At 47.0% G+C, this 15,729-nt stretch overlaps 1 protein-coding gene across 1 annotated transcript in view; it reads right to left on the bottom strand.

Moving 5' to 3' along the window:
- SNTG2 (syntrophin gamma 2) overlaps window positions 1-14,499 on the bottom strand; it is a gene marked incomplete at both ends in the record, with an annotated part of 199,834 nt that extends 185,335 nt beyond the window's left edge. Inside the window, one exon of the mRNA XM_082851560.1 lies at window positions 14,428-14,499. Within this exon, the coding sequence (XP_082707686.1) occupies window positions 14,428-14,499 (72 nt within the window). The remainder of the gene's footprint in view (window positions 1-14,427) is intronic.
- Between the last annotated feature and the right edge of the window lie 1,230 nt (window positions 14,500-15,729).

The following is a 15,729-nucleotide window of genomic DNA, read 5'->3' as shown; positions in this document are numbered from 1 at the left end:
TAAAGTTAAAACATTTTGTAAGCTCAAATTATTTTTTTACATCTCTCCGGATTTTAAATGGACCAATTTCTTTTTAAAATGCCACTGATTTCAATCACAAGAAATTTTAGCTGTAAATCCTGGTTCCCACTGTATTTCAAATCCTAAACACCAACTCAGATAAGTGGCTTTAGAGTTTTTCTCTAAAGCGATTACAGGAAATTCACAAAGCTTCAGTCAGCCCAGCTTCACTAAAATGTCACTACTTTGCAGAATTTAAAAATATGCCACATTTTACATCCAAATCTTGCATTATGTATTCACCAGTTATCACTGCAATGAGATGGAGCGTAAAAGTTAAACAACAAAAATACTTTATTTACAAATACATATTTAACATATAATAATAAAGGAAACTCTCCAAAAAATTCCATTCCAAATTTATTAAACTGATCTTATAATTTTAAACTGAAATTTGAAAATGTTTGTTTGAATTTGAATTTTTCAATATGCTGAAACAAAGATACTTAGAAATACAGTTCTGAGGGAAAAGGAAAAATATTTAAAAACTTTAGTCTTCAAGAATTAATTGAGGAGAGTGCCAGAATAGCGACTAACTGCTGAACAACCACTGACAAGAAGACAGTGGAACTCACCAAAAAAGATACCCCACGTCCAAGGACAAAGGAGAAGCTGCAATGAGATGGTAGGAGGGGCGCAATCACGATAAAATCAAGTCCCATGACCCCTAGGTAGGTGACTCACAAACTGAAGAACACTTATACAACAGAGGTCCACCCACTGGAGTGAAGGATCTGAGCCCCACGTCAGGCTTCCCAACCTGGGGGTCTGGCAACAGGAGGAGGAATTGCCAGAGAATCCGACTTTGAAGGCTAGCGGGATTTGACTGCAGGACTGCAACAGGACTGGGGGAAACAAAGACTCCACTCTTGGAGGGCACACACAAAGTGGTGTGCGCATCGGGACCCAGGGGAAGGAGCAGTGACCCCATAGGAGACTGAACCAGACACATCTGCTAGTGTTGGAGGGTCTCCTGCAGAGGTGGGGGGTGGCTACGGCTCACCGTGAGGACAAGGACACTGGCAGCAGAAGTTCTGGGAAGTACTCCTTGGTGTGAGCTCTCCCAGAGTCGGCCATTAGCCCCACCAAAGAGCCGGGTAGGCTCCAGTGCTGGGTCACCTCAGGCCAAACAACCAACAGGGAGGGAACCCAGCCCCACCCATCAGCAGACAAGCGGATTGAAGTTTTACTGAGCTCTGCCCACCAGAGCAACACCCAGCTTTACCCTCCACCAGTCCCTCCCATCAGGAAGCTTGCACAAACCTCTTAGATAGCCTCATCCACCAGAGGGTAGACAGCAGAAGCAAGAAGAACTACAATCCTGCACCCTGTGGAACAAAAACCACATTCACAGAGAGACAGAGAAGATGAAAAGGCAGAGAGCTATGTACCAGATGAAGGAACAAGATAAAGCCCCAGAAAAACAACTAAATGAAGTGGAGATAGGAAACCTTCCATAAAAAAGAATTCAGAATAATGATAGTGAAGATGATCCAGAACCTCGGAAAAAGAATGGAGGCAAAGATGGAGAAGATGCAAGAAATGTTTAACAAAGACCTAGAAGAATTAAAGAACAAACACCTAGAAGAATTAAAGAACAAACAAACAGAGATGAACAATACAATAACTGAAATGAAAAATATACTAGAAGGAATCAATAGCAGAATAACTGAGGCAGAAGAACGGATAAGTGACCTGGAAGACAGAATGGTGGAATTCACTGCAGTGGAACAGAATAAAGGAAAGAGAAAGAAAAGAAATGAAGACAGCCTAAGAGACCTCTGGGAAAACATTAAACGCAACAACGTTCTCATTATAGGGGTCCCAGAAGGAGAAGAGAGAGAGAAAGGACCCAAGATAATATTTGAAGAGATTATAGTCAAAAACTTCCCTAACATGGAAAGGAAATAGCCACCCAAGTCCAGGAAGCAGAGAGTCCCAGGCAGGATAAACCCAAGGAGAAACACACCAAGACACATAATTATCAAATTGACAAAAATTAAAGACAAAGAAAAATTATTAAAAGCAACAAGGGAAAAACGACAAATAACATACAAGGGAGCTCCCATAAGGTTAACAGCTGATTTCTCAGCAGAAACTCTACAAGCCAGAAGGAGTGGGTTGATATATTTAAAGTGATGAAGGGGAAGAACTTGTAACTAAGATTACTCTACCTAGCAAGGATCTCATTCAGATTTGATGGAGAAACCAAAAGCTTTACAGACAAGCAAAAGCTAAGAGAATTCAGCACCACCAAACCAGCTCTATAACAAATGCTAAAGGAACTTTCCTAAGTAGGAAACACAAGAGAAGAAAAGGACCTACAAAAACAAAACCAAAACAATTAAGAAAATGGTAATAGGAACAAACATATCAAAAACTACCTTAAATGTGAATGGATTAAATGCTCCAACCAAAAGACGCAGTCTCGCTAAATGGATACAAAAACAAGACCCATGTATATGCTGTCTACAAGAGACCCACTTCAGACCTAGGGACACATACAGACTGAAAGTGAGGGGATGGAAAAAGATATTCTATGAAAATGGAAATCAAAAGAAAGCTGGAATAGCAATACTCATATCAGATAAAATAGACTTTAAAATAAATAATGAGACAAAGAAGGACACTACATAATGATCAAGGGATCAATCCAAGAAGAGGATATAACAATTATAAATATATATGCACACAACATAGGAGCACCTCAATACATAAGGTAAATGCTAACAGCTATAAAAGAAGAAATCGACAGTAACACAGTAATAGTGGGAGACTTTAAGACCTCAGTTACACCAATGGACAGATCATCCAACCAGAAAATTAATAAGGAAACACAAGCTTTAAATGACACAATAGACCAGATAGATTTAATTGATATTTATAGGACATTTCATCTGAAAAGAGCCGATTACACTTTCTTCTCAAGTGCACATGGAACATTCTCCAGGATAGATCATATCTTGGGTCACAAATCTAGCCTTGGTAAATTTAAGAAAACTGAAATCATATCAAGCGTCTTTTCCAAACACAACACTATGAGATTAGAAATCAATTACAGGGAAAAAAACATAAAAAACACAAACACAGGAGGCTAAACAATACATTATTAAATAACCAAGAGATCACTAAAGAAATCAAAGAGGAAATAAAAAAATACCTAGAGACAAGTGACAATGAAAACATGACTATCCAAAACCTATGGGATGCAGCAAAAGCAGTTCTAAGAGGAAAGTTTATAGCAATACAATCCTACCTCAAGAAACAAGAAAAATCTCAAATAAACAATCTAACCTTACACCTAAAGGAACTAGAGAAAGAAGAACAAACAAAACCCAAAGTTAGTAGAAGAAAAGAAAACAGAAAGATCAGAGCAGAAATAAATGAAATAGAAACAAAGAAAACAAGAACAAATATCAGTGAAACTAAAAGCTGGTTCTTTGACAAGATAAACAAAATTGATAAACCTTTAGCCAGACTTACCAAGAAAAAGATGGAGAGGACTCAAATCAATAGAAATAGAAATGAAAAAGGAGAAGCTACAACAGACACTGCAGAAATACAAAGGATCATAAGAGACTACTACAAGCAACTCTATGCCAGTAAAATAGACAACCTGGAAGAAATGGACAAATTCTTAGAAAGGTGTAACTTTCCAAGACTGAACCAATCACAATATGAATGAACCAATATGAACAGACCAATCACAAGTAGTGAAACTGAAACTGTGATTAAAAACAAAAGTCCAGGGCTTCCCTGGTGGTGCAGTGGTTGAGAGTCCGCCTGCCGATGCAGGGGACACAGGTTTGTGCCCCGGTCCGGGAAGATCCCACATGCCACAGAGCGGCTGGGCCCGAGAGCCATGGCCGCTGAGCCTGTGCATCCGGAGCCTGTGCTCCACAACAGGAGAGGCCACAACAGTGAGAGGCCCGCATACAGCAAAAAAAAAAAAAAAAGTCCAGGACCAGATGTCTTCACAGGTGAATTCTATCAAACATTTAGAGAAGCTCTAACACCCATCCTTCTCAAACTCTCCTAAAAAATTGCAGAGGAAGGAACACTCCCAAACTCATTCTATGAGGCCACCATCACCCTGATACCAAAACCAGACAAAGATACTACAAAAAAAGAAAATTACAGACCAATATCACTGATGAATATAGATGCAAAAATCCTCAACAAAATACTAGCAAACAGAATCCAACAACACATTAAAAGGATAATACACCATGATCAAGTGGGATTTATCCCAGGGATGCAAGGATTCTTCAATATATGCATATCATTCAGTGTGATAAACCATATTAACAAATTGAAGAATAAAAACCATATGATCATCTCAATAGATGCATAAAAAGCTTTTGACAGAATTCAAAACCCATTTATGATAAAAACCCTCCAGAAAGTGGGCATAGAGGTAACCTACCTCAACATAATAAAGGCCATACATGACAAACCCACAGCAAACATCATTCTCAATGGTGAAAAACTGAAACCATTTCCTCTAAGATCAGGAAAAAGACAAGGATGTCCACTCTTGCCACTCCTATGCAACATAGTTTTGGAAGAAACTATGTAAATAGCGCTGTCATGTAGTGCTTCTTCTTTGGAAGAAGAAAAAGAAATAAAAGGAATACAAACTGGAAAAGAAGTAGTAAAACTCACTGTTTGCAGATGACATGACACTATACATAGAGAATCCTAAAGATGCCACCAGAAAACTACTAGAGCTAATCAATGAATTTGGTAAAGTGGCAGGATACAAAATTAATGCACAGAAATCTCTTGCATTCCTATGCAGTAACAATGAAAGATCAGAAAGAGAAATTAAGGAAATGATCCCATTCACCATTGCAACAAAAAGAATAAAATACCTAAGAATAAACCTACTTAAGGAGATAAAAGACCTCTACTCAGAAAACTTTAAGACACTGATGAAAGAAATCAAGGATGACACAAACAGATGGAGAGACATACCATGTTCTTGGACTGGAAGAATCAATACTGTGAAAATGACTATACTACCCAAAGCAATCTACAGATTCAATGCAATCCCTATCAAATTACCAATGGCATTTTTTACAAAACTAGAACAAAAAACCTTAAAATTTGTATGGAGACACAAAAGACCCCGGATAGCCAAAGTTATCTTTAGGGAAAAAAACGGACCTGGAGGAATCAGACTCCCTGACTTCAGACAATACTACAAAGCTACAGTAATCAACACAGTATGGTACTGGCACAAAAAAGAAATATAGATCAGTGGAACAGGATAGAAAGCCCAGAGATAAACCCACACACCTATGGTCAACTAATCTATGACAAAGGAGGCAAGGATATACAATGGAGAAAAGACAGTCTCTTCAATAAGTGGTGCTGGGAAAACTGGACAGCTACATGTAAAAGAATGAAATTAGAACACTCCCTAGCACCATACACAAAAATAAACTCAAAATGGATTAAAGACCTAAATGTAAGGCTGGACACTATAAAACTCTTAGAGGAAAACATAGGAAGAACACTCTTTGGCATAAATCACAGCAAGATCTTTTTTGACCCACCTCCTAGAGAAATGAAATAGAAACAAAAATAAACAAATGGGACCTAATGACACTTAAAAGCTTTTGCACAGCAAAGGAAACTATAAACAAGATGAAAAGACAACCCTCAGAATGGGAGAAAATATTTGCAAATGAATCAATGGACAAAGGATTAATCTCTAAAATATATAAACAGCTCATGCAGCTCAATATTAAAATAAACAAACAATCCAATCAAAAAATGGGCAGAAGACCTAAATAGACATCTCTCCAAAGGAGACATACAAATGGCCAAGAGGCACATGAAAAGCGCTCAACATCATTAATTATTAAAGAAATGCAAATCAAAACTACAATGAGGTATCACCTCACACTGTTCAGAATGACCATCATCAAAAAATCTACAAACAGTAAATGCTGGAGAGGGTGTAGAGAAAAGGGAACCCTCTTGCAGTGTTGGTGGGAATGTGAATTGGTACAGCCACTATGGAGAACAGTATGGAGGTTCCTTAAATAACTAAAAATAGAATTACCATATGACCCAGCAATCCCATTATTGGGCATATACCCAGAGAAAACTATAATTCAAAAAGACACATGCACTCCAATGTTCATTGCAGCACTATTTGTAATAGCCAGGTCATGGAAGCAACCTAAGTGTCCATTGACAGACAAATGGATAAAGAAGATGTGGTACATATACACAATGGAATATTACTCAGCCATAAAAAGAAACGAAATTGAGTTATTTGTAGAGATGTGGATGGACCTAGAGACTGTCATACTGAGTGAAGTAAGTCAGAAAGAGAAAAACAAATACCGTATATTAACGCATATTTGTGGAATCTAGAAACATGGTACAGATGAACCGGTTTGCAAGGCAGAAATAGAGACACAAATGTAGAGAACAAACATACGAACACCAAGGGGGGAAAGCGGGGCAGGTGGTGGTGGTCGGATGAACTTGGAGATTGAGATTGGCTTATATACACTGATATGTATAAAATAGATGACTAATAAGAGCAAATGATTTTTCCAAGTGTGCTGTAACACACACACAAACGCACACACACGCACGCGCACGCACGCGCACACACGCACACTCACGCACGTGCACACATGCACACTCACGCACGTGCGCACACTCGCGCACACACACACGCGCACACACGCACACACTGGCTCCTGTTTGTAACCAATTATATCCCACCTGGATCTTTTGTTATTAACCCCCCCCAAAAAGAATTAATTGATAGTCATTATTCTAGAGATATGAGTATCCTCCCTATTTTTCTCCTGACCTTACGGGTGAGTCACAGAGAAGTTGGTACCTGCCCACGGTCGCACAGTCACCTGAGAGCATCCAGACTCTGGGGTCACAGAGCCAGGGTACAGCCGGGCAACTGATGGTCCAGGGCAGCCTCTCGAGACGCCAAGCTGAGCACTTATGATCAACACACACGATATTCTCTGAAGGTCGTGTCTCTCTCCCTCACAACAGCCATAAACATCTGCGATCACGTTTTCCGTGTGTCACGCTTTTCCTGTGCACACAGCCACAGTCATACCCCCAGCAACAAGCAGCAGTCACCACTCGGGGCAGGGAGGAAGCACCTGTCACCCACCCCTCGTGCTCCCCTGCCCCGTCCCAAAGCCTGTGCTTCCAGAACGTACCTCCTCTAGTGGTCATGGGGGCGGGGCAGCTGGGGGGTGCTCACTGGCACGCACCTTGTGTCTGGACCCCTCTGCCCTGCTTTGTCCTCTCAGCTCCCTACACAGCTCCTAACAGGTGCTCAGACTTTGCTCTGTTCATGATGTACACGCATAAATGGTGTGCACGCAGGTGCAGGTATGTACACATCTGTAACCACAAAGCACTGTTCCAAATGACATTTAATTTTACCTTCATAAAGTCCTGACCCCTTCAGGAAAAGCCTCAAGCCTGTGAAAAAGGCCAGCCTGGTACCACTTCTCCTGGCTGCCCTCCCCGGCAGGAAGGCAGTGAAGCCTCTGGCGTTTCTAATGCCACAAATGCAGAAGCTGCTACTTGTCTACCTTGTCACACAAGCCATGACAGCCTGGATATATCACCAAGATGACAGGACTGGCACTGCCTGCGCCGAGGCCACACACATTCCCCAAAGCACTGCTGCCGCCTCATGGGGTCCGAATGTCCCCAGGTTTACAGATGATGAGTAATTTTATACTCCTCAGCACATAACAAAAGCTTAAGATAATTGTAATGTGAAGAGTCAACTACTGAAGCCATTTGGTAAAGTATAATTATCTGAAGAGAAATCATTAAGGATAATATTCAGCAGGATAGAGACGAGAAGAGAATACAGTATATTTTACCATTAACAGTTATGCTGATTTGTAAAATTGATATCAAAATGCAGCTATTATAGGGATCCCCTGGTGGCGCAGTGGTTGAGAGTCCGCCTGCCGATGCAGGGGACACGGGTTCGTGCCCTGGTCCGGGAAGATCCCACATGCCGCGGAGCGGCTGGGCCCGTGAGCCATGGCCACTGAGCATGCGTGTCCGGAGCCTGTGCTCCACAACGGGAGAGGCCACAACAGTGAGAGGCCCGCATACCAAAAAAAAAAAAAAAAAAATGCAGCTATTATAAAAATATAAAGGCACAATTTTATTCAAACCCGAAATAGCTAATCAGGGCTTCCCTGATGGTGCAGTGGTTAAGAATCCACCTGCCAATGCAGGGGACACGGGTTCGAGCCCTGGTCCAGGAAGACCCCACATGCTGCGGAGCAACTAAGCCGGTGCACCACAACTACTGAGCCTGCGCTCTAGAGCCCGCGAGCCACAACTACTGAGCCCGTGAGCCACAACTACTGAGCCCACGTGCCACAACTACTGAAGCCCGCACGCCTAGAGCCCGTGCTCTGCAACAAGAAGCCACCGCAATGAGAAGCCCGCGCACCGCAATGAAAAGCAGCCCCCGTTCGCCGCAACTAGAGAAAGCCCGCGCGCAGCAACAAAGACCCAACGCAGCCAAAAATAAATAAATAAATTTACAAAATAGCTAATCATAAATATAAATTCTCAGTACAAGAGCCAGAAACAGAACTTCCTCCCTCTTACAGCATGACATACCATTAATTCAGATAAATACTTATGATTCAACAGTGCGTATCAGCTGTTACATACCAGGCATGTAATTTATTCACGCAGTCTTGTGTCTCTTTCTGAAGAAAGGGGAACTTCCCTCCTCACTCACAAGCAGCCTCACCGGCAAAGCTGCAATCATGCCCTTTCCAAAGGCAATCGTTGACTTAGACTGGTCCATATTTACACCTGAGGGTGGGATGAGGCCCATAAAACATACGGGCACCAGATACCCAGACAAAGGTGGGTTCTGAAAGCAGGAGAGAAGGGGCGCGACTGTGACTGGGAATAAGCAGGGCTGATGGAGGCTGGGACAGAGGCCAGGGATGGGGTCAATGTCCAGGGAGAGGCCCTGAGGTGGCCTCAAGGACACGAGTACATCGGACAAAGACCTGAGCTGGGTGGGCAGTGCTGCCGTTGTCTGACACACAAACACAGAGAGAGAACGGGGTTTCAGGGTTAAGATTAGGCGGAGGATCTTGGAAGTGTTAACTGAACAGCCAAGCAGGGCTCACCGAGGCACCGCGTTGGGCATCAGTGGGTTAACCAGAGGTGGGTGAGGCCACCTGGAAACATAAAGCAAGAAAAGAACCTACAGAAGAAGGTCTGTACACCCCACTCCGAAAGGCAGAGCAGAGGACTAGGTCCCCAAAGAGCCGGAGACGGAAGGAGGAAAAGCAGAGGGTCGGGGAGGGAGGTGTGCCAGGTGAGCCGTCAGCAGCTCAAACCACTTAGAGGTGAAGCCAGAAGGGGGCAGCAGGTCTGGGGCCTGGGGACATGGCGGCCTGAGTGTCGCAGGGACAGAGGTGAAGATGGTCAGCTGGGGGCAGGGACCACAAAGGGACAGCTCCAGGGGCAACACACTCGGAGGGAAAGAGTCAGGGAGGTGGGATCAGCTCCCCTTCCACCTCTTGTACTCTGACTTAGCAAGGGAAGCTGGTCTCCCTTTAAAGACCCGACGGCCACCACACTTAGTTTCTGAAAGTTGTGTCATGCAAAATGTGTGCGAACATTGTCAAATGCAACATTTATTGTCAATAGAAAGTGTTGTAATTCCTGATAGGAATAACTGGCAGCTATGTCACACTTTATAAATACAGATTATTCTCCTAAACACTAGCTCAATGAACAAAAATGTCCTAATGTAGAATCTGGGTGCATTCATGTGGTTATATTCCTACTGATGCTAATTCATAAAATAGACAATAAAACATACACCTGCTGAGAGCATTCACAGTCGTTCTAGAAATGGAATTGGATTCTTACAATGATTTGTCATTCAAACTACTTCGATTAAAATATAAATAATTACAGTTACCTCTCTTTTAGTCAACACTTAAATGCAATTACCACTCACTGCAAAGGGGAGGGGAGTCAGCCTTCAACTAAAATCAGCACGAGAAATAAAGTAGTATGAATGCTAATAACACCATGAGATTTACAATACTGAACCTTACCATTTATATGATCGTATTTATAATAGTACAATTCAGCGCCATAAGACAATGAGATTCATCCAGATTTCAAATGAATTTTGGTGCCTATCAAAACTAGAATTGGGGCTTCCCTGCTGGCGCAGGGGTTGAGAGTCCGCCTGCCGATGCAGGGGACACGGGTTCGTGCCCCGGTCTGGGAAGATCCCACATGCCGCGGAGCGGCTGGGCCCGTGAGCCATGGCCGCTGAGCCTGCGTGTCCGGAGCCTGTACTCCGCAACGGGAGAGGCCACAGCAGTGAGAGGCCCACGTACCACAAAAAAAAAAAAAAAAAAAACTAGAATTGATGCCAAATGTGAACAGTTCAGAGTCGGGTTTATTCACTCAGAATAATAGGTGTGACTGTAAGTAACCTGCAGACAGTGCTGAGTGCAAAGCGCAGAGACACAGCCGCTCTGGAAACTCTCACAGGAGAAGCAGGTCATCGCCGGCGCCAGGGCTCCACGGCAGGTCAGCTCGATGCCCACACGTAACTGGCCTTTTCTAACTGTTTCCAACAGGGCCTGCTGAGCGGTCCGCTAAGCAAGCTAAGAGGCACATTCACTTTTCAAAAGTCCTACTTCTTTGCTTAATTAAAACATAGCTAGTTAACAATATTTATGGATGTAAAACTACAGCCTCCGTAGAAAACAGAAACTGTCTCACCAACAATTTTAATTGAGAAATCACAACAGCATAATATTCGCCACACTTTTTTAACATCCTTGAAGATGAAACACAAGAGAGGAAGGAGGTGAGGGCTGAGGGGAGGCCCGGAGGGTGGGCGTCCAGGGCCAGAGACTCTGCTGCTCAGCACAGAATGAGCGGGGACCTCAGTGGCCTGGGGGAAACTGACATCCAGTGTTCGCGGAAGACAAGCCCAAAGCTCTCCAAAGTACAATCTGAATGACAACATGCAGCAACCAGCTGATACTAAGGAAAAGCACACGCCAGTCTAAACACAAATACTTTTTTCCATGAAATTCGCATGCACTTTTCCCCTAAAAGCATTTCTTTAACCTGCCTTGGTACACTGCAAAAAATACAGGTCGATTCTAATTAGCGAGTTTCTGAGGATGTTGGAATCAGGTCTGAAGTGACTCAGAACCCAGACCACAGGCTCTTCGGGTGAGGGGGAGGCAGGGGACACAGGGTTCCCCGTCCCCGTCCCGCATGCAGCGGCCACCCATCACCCGTGTCCACGTGCCTCAGAGCGAGTTTCTGCTCGGAGAAGGGCAGCGCGGGGGCCTGGGGTACAGAGATAGACCTCACGTGCCTGACGCCACCTGCTTCCTGTGGTGGCAGGCGAGCTGCTCTCATAATTCTGCAGCTGGGGTACCCGTTTGACAAAGAGGGAACCCGGCTGTAAACTCACTGACACGAGCTCCCCTCCCTCCACCCAATGATAAAGCAGCTCAGCGTCTCCGTCTGCCACTCACTCCCTTGATGGAACTCACATCAGGGCTGCCCTCTTGTCACCCTTCTTAAGTGTGTCTCCTGGGACATCTAGGGACATGGAACTAAATTAAACTTGGATCTTGGAAACCGATCCAAGATAGGAAACCTATCTCCTGGTAAAATCAGGCAATTCCCCATCTTAAAATATGAGAATCTTGCTTATGACATCATAGACATCATCAGAAATTCTACACTTGAAGTCAAAGATGAGTCAGCAAGGATGAGGGACACGTGACAAAAGCACAGAACAAACGGACACCCTTCCCCAGAGGTTACCTGTTTCCTTTAGCTCCTGCGATAACGCACATCTCTAACTAGATGACGAAGTGGTGACACTAATAGATGCGCACTTTAAATGACCTGACATGCTCTCACCTTCCAGTCGCCAAGCTCACCGTGAGAACTCACATATGACTGGCTCTCCCAGGCTTCCAGCCCCTGGACTGAAGCAGTGATGTTAATTAAAAACAGAAAATTGCATTCAGCACAAACCAACAGCAGTGGTTGAACAGGAAAGCAGGACACCTTTACACACTGCACTGGCGGTTCTCCACCAGGGGTTTAACCACAGGGACACAGGAGACTCAGGGACACAGGTATATGAACTGGCTCAACTTAGGGAATACAAGTAACAGGGAACGGCCGCCTAAAACAAAAGAGAAAAGGAAGTTCCAATCCTGAGCAAGAGACATTCAAATGTGGCCAGATTCTCATGATTCAAACCAGCAGTCATAAAGAACATGGTTCCAGCCATGACTGTGAGCTATGAACGTTCCTGTTTTAAAAGACACATGTGTAGACAGAACAGTTAACAGGGGGCAAGAATCTGAGCCCTGCTGTAGGCTGTAGCACGCAGCATCTGAGCACACCTGATTACTTAGGACACCGGAGGGACCATTCCTGCTACTACGGGATCCATGTTACTATTCCGACACTTGTCCTTTGGTGCTGACAGAACTTCCTGGCTGGAACACAATCATGGCTGGAACCTTGGCTGGAAAATGGCCCTAAACATCTTTGCACTGTGGACCTCTGATGGCCATAAATTTTTCACTTGAATCCTTGGAATCTAGACAACCATGCAGATTTGCTGCTTTTCTTATCAGTAACTATCCATAACATTGAGTTTACATAGTTATTCAATCACTTCAGTTAAGAACTTAGTGCTTCTAATTAGAAAAATGATGACATACAAGAAAGTCGTTTCAAACCCAGTATGAGGCACATAGGATGCATCTTATAATCAAGGTTCTTATTACAAATAAGCACTAATTACAGCCTCAGCAAAAGGGGCATGGAGCCCCTCTCTGAGCCCTCAATTTAGTGTCTTAATGTAGTCAACATTTAGCACCCTGGAGAGTACTTATTTGAGAGCCTGCAGTTGATATATTTTTTAAAAACTTAAATTATTGCCAATAACTCGTCCACTGGGTCAATTATGCAGTATGATCAATCCACTTGGTTCTTCCACTATAATTACAGTGGTTATAAACAGGACGGCTGCAAGAACACCTCAAGCAGACGGGCAGCTCCTAACCAGAGAGGGCATGGCTGCAAGACTCCAGGCAGTGACAGAACTCCCAGCCTCTCTTTCTTAAGCAGTTTACTTCCAATTACTCCAAGCACATCTTCCCGGTTTAATTTCCACCTGCAGTAGCTGGAAAACTACTCTGTGGCAAAGTACTTTGCACAATCAGCACGGAACTTTACATGAAATTTAATTTCAAGATTTTGTGGAAACACCCCAAAATTGTACAACTTGAAGGAAGATGCAACTGTCTCTACATAAGCTTTTTTTTTTTTTTTAAGAAAATCATACAGTCATTAGTACTACTGCCCTGGTTTAGAAGCATCCTGACACACAAGAATTTATAAAAGCCTTCAACCCACAGTCCCCGAAACATTTCTCGGTTATCCTGAAAAGGACTGCTAGACACACTCCGGTTTTCACTGTCGCTCCCGCCCCTTAGGGAGTCTGTGAGGACAAACCCGAAGGGAGGCGGTTCCAGCCAGATTAGTCAATCAGTCGGGGAGCCTCGGCTGCGGTTCCTAAACTGTTTCCAGAACACTCGGTTATGCTGGGGGTGGCGACGCGAAGGCTTCCAAGAACTTTTCGTTTTTGACTGAGCCACATTTCTGTTTTCCCCCAACAGTTAAGTTATTTAAAAGTAAGAGGGTGGAGGGGAGTCGTCTGGGGCAGGTATAAGAAGCGATGTCACACAGACACGCACGCACGAATCGGTATCACGAAGTGGGCGTCCAGAGCTGAGCTGTCCCCTAAGTAGCGGGGCGCTCGGCCGGGGGGACCCCAGCACCGGGCAGAGGCCCCCCAAGACGGAGCTGAGCTCAGGAGGCCGCCCGCCGCGGCCCCTGAGGCCAGGAGCCGCTCGCAGGGAGACATGAGGGGCGAACCCCGAACCCCCAACACTGGAGAACCTGGTTCCCACGGGCCACGGAGCCGCTGCACCTTCACGACAGGGAAAGGCAGACCCTACAAGCTTCCGTCTGGGATGCTGGGCCGGGAGGACGGAGGGTCAGGGGGTCTGCGCCCGCCCGCCCGCACGAGCCGCCCCGGGAGATGGGGATGGAGACGCAAGAGGGAAGGGGGCGCCGGGTGAGGAGGGGGCGGAGGATGAGGAGGGCGCGCGGAGGAGAGACAGGGGCGCTGGGAAGGGGAGGGCCTGGAGGGAGAAAGGGGTGCAGAGAGAAGGGGGCGCAGGGAGAGGAAGGGCGCGCGCAGAAAAGACGGCCGGGAGGGCCGGCACTCACCCTCGCGGGCACTAGCAGGCGGCCGGAGCGCCCGCGGGGGGCAGCCGGGGGGAAGGGTCCCTCGGCGCTCATCGCCGCCCACTCGGCGGGACCAGCGCTCCGGGCCGCGCGAGCTCAGCGCCGAGGCCCCGCGCGAGCCTCCTAGGGCCCCGCGGGCGCCACGTCCGCGCCCCTCTGCGCTCCGGCGCCGCTCGGGCTCGGCTCCGGCTCCGCGGGCAGCGGCGGGAGGAGCTGAGCGCCGCCCACCGCCCTGAGCACCGCCCTCCGCCCTGAGCACCGCCCTCCGCCCTGAGCACCGCCCACCGCCCGTGACCACCGCCCACCGCCCGTGAGCGCCGCCCACCGCCCTGAGCACCGCCCACCGCCCGTGACCACCGCCCACCGCCCTGAGCACCGCCCACGCGACCCGCCGGGAGAAGAGGGGAGCGCGGCTGCCGCGGGGCGGGGACGTGTCCCGGGTTGCGGCGCTCCGGGGGAGAGCAGGAGAGGTGACAGCCTCTGGGGGCTGCCGCTCCACCGGGCCGGGGTCGAGCGCTCCTCCCGCTCGGCGGCCCCTCCCCGCCCCTGCTCCCCGGTGGATCTGACCTGGGGCGTCCCCCCGTCCGCAGTCGGGTGCCTCCGGGCCTTCCCCGCCCTCGGATGGTCGCAGGGCAGCTGCCTGCCGGGTCCCTGGGGACCCCTCCGCCGGGGTCTCCCCTTCACGTGGAGCTGGTGCTGGACCCTGGGGACTGTCCAGAAAAGGAAAGGACGCCTCTCGCGCCCGCGAGCCCCACCCGCGCCCCGGGCTGGCGGCTCGGCGGCGCCCGTGTCCTCCCTGCGGACCCGGGGACGCCCTGGGGCGCGGGGCTGCGCGCACCTCCCGGCAGTGGGGCAGCAGCCGGTCGGCGATTCCCTTGCTCTCTCAGGACAGTATCGGGCTGCGTAGACCCAAGTCATCCTCGTTCAAGCGTAAACGAAAGTTTGGCATAAATCTCAGGAAAACACCCCCACCCCCCAAGCTACCAACCTTTACAAAGGGCGTGGGTTTTCCAACCTTTCCAAATCCCGCGTCTCCCGGTCGCGCAAACTCTCAGGGGCGCAGACGCGCGCGGCCTTTCATCTGCGGAAGCCCGTTCGCTGTCCTCTGAGGTGGGAAAGCGCGAAAGCCGAGGTGTCGGGACCGGCGTGACCCCGTCTCTGCGAGTGGAACGCCTGACGCATGGCGGACAAGTGGCGGTGGAACAGACACGAGAGACGCTGCTCTTTCTGACGGCAACCTGGTGTTTTCGAGCTTTCTCGGGAAATAATGGATGGATAACAGTG

This window comes from Leucopleurus acutus, assembly GCF_964270905.1.
Source record: "Leucopleurus acutus genome assembly, chromosome: 12".
NCBI classification, from domain to species: domain Eukaryota; kingdom Metazoa; phylum Chordata; class Mammalia; order Artiodactyla; family Delphinidae; genus Leucopleurus; species Leucopleurus acutus.
Note: the sequence above shows the minus strand (reverse complement) of the source record. Positions and strands in the feature narration are given on the sequence as shown.